The 6000-nt window shown below is 55.4% G+C and overlaps 1 protein-coding gene across 2 annotated transcripts; it reads left to right on the forward strand.

Moving 5' to 3' along the window:
• Window positions 1–3191: 3191 nt before the first annotated feature.
• Window positions 3192–5265, forward strand: POU4F1 (POU class 4 homeobox 1). Of its 2 annotated transcripts, XM_037800375.1 has the most exons (3): window positions 3192–3461; window positions 4120–4453; window positions 4523–5265. In XM_037800375.1, exons 1-3 carry the CDS (start codon window positions 3339–3341, stop codon window positions 5263–5265), a joined length of 1200 nt encoding a protein of 399 aa, XP_037656303.1. In that variant the 5' UTR covers window positions 3192–3338. The 2 variants fall into 2 exon arrangements, with proteins under 2 accessions (XP_037656303.1, XP_037656302.1); XM_037800374.1 differs by having other exon boundaries at window positions 4120–5265.
• Window positions 5266–6000: the final 735 nt, after the last annotated feature.

The following is a 6000-nucleotide window of genomic DNA, read 5'->3' on the forward strand; positions in this document are numbered from 1 at the left end:
AAGATGCTTGATACTTTCAAGGAACTGCCTGCAGATTCCCCAACATGCCGAATATGTGCCGGATAACTTTCTAAACATCACCCCACTCCTGTATTTCTGGCCTTTCACACCTTACCATAAACTCCCCTTCCTCTATGACTGCCCGCTTCATACATTGTCATGCCCTGAAGAGCATCATATTTTATACCTCATTTTATCTCCATTCTCTTGCACTGGCCCAAAATGGTATTCAGCAAACACTTTAGGAAAGAAGGTAAGGTAGAAAGGAAATGAGGGCAGAGCAAAATAACTGGCCTCTGAAAAAGAACTGGCTGGAATCAAGGTTTACATCTCTGCCACGGGAAAGCACACCTCTCCTGCCCAGTTTCCATCTCCTTTTTAGAGAGAGAGGAGACATCTTCCAGGGATCTTCCTGCTCATCTCCAATCAGCACTGGCTTGTTGAACCCTCTTTCACTTTTTCTCTGCCCACCCCCCACCCCCAGCTGGCTTTTCTTCCTTCATACACTGTCCTGATTTATGGACCACTTTTACTGTGTGACAGGCACCGTGCTAACCAGAATGGTGGAAGACAGATGTGCCCCAAATGGGCTTCCAATCCATTGCTGGGGAAGGGGAAGAGGATTGTACTCTCAATCCTCACATTTCTAGCCCCACCAAAAAGCGATTGATTCTAGGCAAATGTTTGGCCCCGTTCCGAAGTGGTCAGGGTCTCCAGTTGTCTAAAGAGAGGTGAGCTGGGAGGGGAATCTGGACTGGACAGTGAACTCTTGACCTCAGGCCCGGGGGTACCTCCTGGCTGGGAGTGGTGCTTCCCCGCTGCCCTCCCAGCGTCATAGGGTAAATCCAGATGCGCTTCCGCTACTCAGGGGCTCCAGGCAGTCCCCCCACCCCCACCCCCGGGCTCTCTGCGGATCCACCTGGCCCCAAACTTGTGCTGTTTGCGTTTCTCTCCGCCCTATACTCTTCAGGGTCCCTAAAGGCTAGCGTTTCCCTGGGCGGGGGCAGTCTCTTAGCGCTCGCCCACTGCGGGACCCTTCCTTCTCTCCGCGGGGGAGATAAGGGAAACGCCACGGTGGGTGTCAGGAAGGATTAGGTTAAGCCTGGACACCCGGTGCGACGACTACCATAGAACTCACTATCTCCCTCCAGCGATGTCCCGCTCATCATCCATTCCCCGTCGAGATAAAGTTGCATTTAGCTTTCCCGGGGGACAACATAATGGATGGAGAAGCGGCTCCTTCTCGCACCAGCAAGTGAACATCCCTTCTCACTTCCCTCTCAGGCCAGAAGGACGGAGGAGGAGGAAGGGTGGGCAGAAAAGAAACGAAAGAAAGAAAAAGCCATGGTGACGCCTGTGGGCTCTTCTTGGAATTTGAGTAGGTAAGTGTGTATGCTAAATCCACACCCGTGTATGCGAAGGAAAGATATCCACGGGAACGCAAATTTAGGTTTATAGAAATAAGATCTGCTCTTTGGTGGAAATATAGACCTCCTTAATGTGGTAGAGATCAGAAAGATTATTTATCGGATCTCTGCTTCCCATAAGCAGCCCCTTGCTGCTCTCTAGAGCTCTCTCGCCACGGAGGTGATAACATCTGGGCCATTATTATCACCTCGGGCAAGCGCTGTGTCGCTGGGGACTCGGGCACCTGAACAGTCGTTCCCCCGGGAGATCCTTTATCTATCTGCCTGCCACTTAAGGGCCATATAACAGGTTGGGTAATTGATTTATTCTTCGTCTTAGGTTTTGATTTCACAGTAAGAGAGAGAGAGGGATGGGGTAGGGGTGGGGGGGAGGAGGGAGGAGAGAGAGAGGGGAGAAAAAATAGAAAAGAAGAAAAAAGAAAGGAAGAAAGACAAAGGAAGGAAGAAAGAAGGAAAGAAAAAATCAAAGGTTGGGTGCCTTCTTTCAAATTGATTTGAATTAATTTTGAATCAGCTATCCTATAAGCTGGCTTGATCCTGTTTCCAATTGAAAAAAAAAAATACATAAGGAAGCAGAGATAAGAGGAAAGAGGCCAAAAGGATTGAAGGGAATAGAAAGTTTTCTTTTCAGCATCTTATTCCCTTTTCTCTATAGCGATTTCTTTTCCTTGGAGTTTCCAGTAAAATGAGTGTGTGTGTGCGTGTGTGCGTGTGTGCTCACGCTGAGGAGAGGAAAGGATCTCAACTATACCCTGTTAACTATTTTTCTTCTTTTGATTACTAGAACCCTCAGATCACCCGGAGCTCGCTTGAAACTCGGGTTTGTACTCAGTTAAAGGAGACAAACAAGAGAAATAAACAATTTCATTTCAACATCCGTTCCCGAGTAGAAAGCACACGCTCTTTGTGACTCCTAAGTGGCTGTCACTGGCGATGCCTGACACAGTGATATTCACAACAAAGTATGCGGAGAAAATTAAATTATATGGAAATCAATAGCGTCTAACTGCTTCAAACAAATGTCTGTCACCGCGATTATTCTCCAGGAACCTATTTATAAACCTTGAAAGAAACAGGTTCTTTCAGTAAAAGACAGCACCTCTGCATTTCTATGTTGTTATTTATACTGTATGCTGAGAAATGTGCAGGCATAATTTAACATACAAATGCCCAACTGTATACATTATATAATGGCTTGTTAGGCATCCTGGACAGGAGATGTGCCTAAGTAATGCGCATATATTTTCGGGGCCTGCGGCGGGGGGATGGGGAGGGGGCAGTCCAGAGGGGCGTGCAAGCATCTTGTCTTTCTCCCCCTAAAAGGAGCCTACCCTCAGACAATAGCTGGTCCTTTTGATCTTTGCAGACCCGCAGTGGGAAAGGTGAGGCGTGCAGTGCGCATGCCCGGGCAGCTACAGGTGTATCACCTGCGCTGTTCTTGCCGGTGGTCACTGTAAGAGTGGCTCCTACGCGTCGGTCGCAGTCGGGCAAGCACGCGCCCGCCCGCGCGCGCGCGCGCAGACGCACGGGACCGCCGAAACGGAGAACGCGCACCAGACAGACGAAGACAGCTGATGCTTGTCAGGGCGGCGGGGCCGGGAGCTCTCGCGAGAGCTCCCTGGACCGGCCGCGAGAAGTGGGGCTCAGGTGTAAGAAGAGCGCATCCCGTCGGCGCACCGGGCTAGAGCTCTCGGAGAAGCTGGACCGCGAGGCCGGAGCGCGGCATTCTGCGCTGTCAAAGGGAGCGTCGGGTGGCAACAGCGGCAGCAGCAGCAATCCCCGGCGCGGCCGCCGCCTCCGCGCCACCAGCTGCAGCGGTTGCAGCCTCTGAGGAGAGGCCGGGGGAGCCGGCGTGCTCACTTTCCCGCGGACTTTCGGAGTGTTTGTGGATTTACATGCCAAGCTTTCAAGATGATGTCCATGAACAGCAAGCAGCCTCACTTTGCCATGCATCCCACCCTCCCTGAGCACAAGTACCCGTCGCTGCACTCCAGCTCCGAGGCCATCCGGAGGGCCTGCCTGCCCACGCCGCCGGTAAGCGCCCCAAGCTCGCGGCCCCGACCCACGCGCCCGCCCCCTCCCAGTCTCTGAGACGCTGCATGTCGAGTTCCGGTGTGTGCCCAGGTCCCCGAGCGGGGATGTGCGGGCAGGGCTTCTTAGAGGAATCCGGCTGCGAGGCACATTTTGTCCAGTGGCGCTTAATGTCGTGCTCCCGTCCGCCTCTGCCTGCGTGTCGGGCGCCTGCGATCAGAGTCAGGAGAGCTGGGGCCGTGACTCTTGACTTCTCTCCACTTTCTCTGTTAATTTCATGCCTAGGAAAGGCAGTTTCTCTGTGTGCTCGGGTGCGTGACATGGTTCACCTGCTGCTAGTTACATCTCCATTTCTTCTTTTTCCCCTCCTTTTTCGTCTCCCCACCTCCATCCCCCGGAACGTGTTCCTGTATCCCTTGCGTTTGCCTCCCTCCTCACGCACCGTTCCTTTTCGTCTATCCCCCTGCCTCGTCCAATGTGTTTCTATTCAATCTTTCCGGTTTTCCTCCCCAACCCCCGACCACCCGTTGTTGTTATTTTGGTTGCTTTGTGTTTGCCCTTTGCTTGTTGTGCTTTCTGGCTTGTGTTTCTTTTGCTTTTTTCCCCCTTTTTTCTTCTTTTGGTTTTGTGGTGTTTTTGGTTTGGTTTGTGTCGCCTGCAGCTGCAGAGCAACCTCTTCGCCAGCCTGGATGAGACACTGCTGGCGCGGGCCGAGGCGCTGGCGGCGGTGGACATCGCGGTATCCCAGGGCAAGAGCCACCCGTTCAAGCCAGACGCCACGTACCACACGATGAACAGCGTGCCGTGCACGTCCACGTCCACCGTGCCGCTGGCGCACCACCACCACCACCACCACCACCACCACCAGGCGCTCGAGCCTGGTGACCTGCTGGACCACATCTCATCGCCGTCGCTCGCGCTGATGGCTGGCGCGGGCGGCGCGGGCGCGGCGGGCGGAGGTGGCAGCGCTCACGACGGCCCGGGGGGCGGCGGCGGTGGTCCGGGCGGCGGCGGTCCCGGCGGCGGCGGCCCAGGGGCCGGCGGTGGCGGCGGCGGTGGCCCAGGGGGCGGCGGTGGCCCGGGCGGTGGGCTGCTAGGCGGCTCGGCGCACCCGCATCCGCACATGCACGGCCTGGGCCACCTGTCGCACCCGGCGGCGGCAGCCGCCATGAACATGCCGTCGGGGCTGCCGCACCCTGGGCTGGTGGCGGCGGCGGCTCATCACGGCGCGGCGGCGGCTGCAGCGGCGGCGGCGGCAGGGCAGGTGGCAGCGGCGTCGGCGGCGGCGGCCGTGGTGGGTGCGGCGGGCCTGGCGTCCATCTGCGACTCGGACACGGACCCGCGCGAGCTCGAGGCGTTCGCCGAGCGCTTCAAGCAGCGGCGCATCAAGCTGGGTGTGACGCAGGCCGACGTGGGCTCGGCGCTAGCCAACCTCAAAATCCCAGGTGTGGGCTCTCTCAGCCAGAGCACCATCTGCAGGTTCGAATCGCTCACGCTCTCGCACAATAACATGATCGCGCTCAAACCCATCCTGCAGGCTTGGCTCGAGGAGGCCGAGGGCGCGCAGCGCGAGAAAATGAACAAGCCTGAGCTCTTCAACGGCGGCGAGAAGAAACGCAAGCGGACTTCCATCGCCGCCCCGGAGAAGCGCTCCCTCGAGGCCTACTTCGCGGTACAGCCTCGGCCCTCGTCCGAGAAGATCGCCGCCATCGCTGAGAAACTGGACCTCAAAAAGAACGTGGTGCGGGTGTGGTTTTGCAACCAGAGACAGAAGCAGAAGCGGATGAAATTCTCCGCCACTTACTGAGGGGGGTTGGGAGTAGGAGATGCCGGGCGCGGCAGAGGGAGCTAAAAGGGAATTGGGGGGTTTCCTCTGTCCGCCTTCCTTCCCCCCGCCCCTCCCCTGTCTGCTTTTCCCCAGGTTTGGAGTGTCCTTTACCCTGCTTACATCTGGACGGATTCTCTCTGTGCGTTCTCCTCTGTCCCTTCTCGGTTCTTCCTGCCTTCATCTTCCGCCGGTCTTAGAGGACCGGGTGCTTGTTGTGGAGTCTTGAGGAGAAGGTGGGGGAGAAGGGGGAACATTTGGGTGAGTGGAGATGGAGTGGGGGCGGGAAGGAGAGTGGACACTGGAGCAGGGGTTTTTGAGGAGCAGAATGGGTCTGGGGGTTGGGGGTGGGGGGAGACGCGGAACGGGTAGGGAAATGGACGGTTTTTGACCAGAGACCCATTAAATCTCTGGGGACCAAGGAACTATGTACAGAAACAAACCTACCAACCACCAAAAAACTAGACAAATAGAAACTAAAACAAAACAGAGTAAAAGTAAAGAAAAACGTTTTAGAAATTAAATTCCGGGAGCCGTAATCTGCAGGTTTATTTCCCCCCAAAGAAGATAAAAAGAGCGCCACCTTTATTACCACCGCCCCAACCCTACACACGCAAAGTGAGTCAATAACGAAAAACCAAACGAACCGGAAAGTGAAATTCTGGATAGCTAAGCTAGTTGTTTTGTCTGTGTGTTTAATTTAATTCTCCACCCCAA

The sequence above is a fragment of the Choloepus didactylus genome, chromosome 12, assembly GCF_015220235.1.
Source record: "Choloepus didactylus isolate mChoDid1 chromosome 12, mChoDid1.pri, whole genome shotgun sequence".
NCBI classification, from domain to species: Eukaryota; Metazoa; Chordata; class Mammalia; order Pilosa; family Megalonychidae; genus Choloepus; species Choloepus didactylus.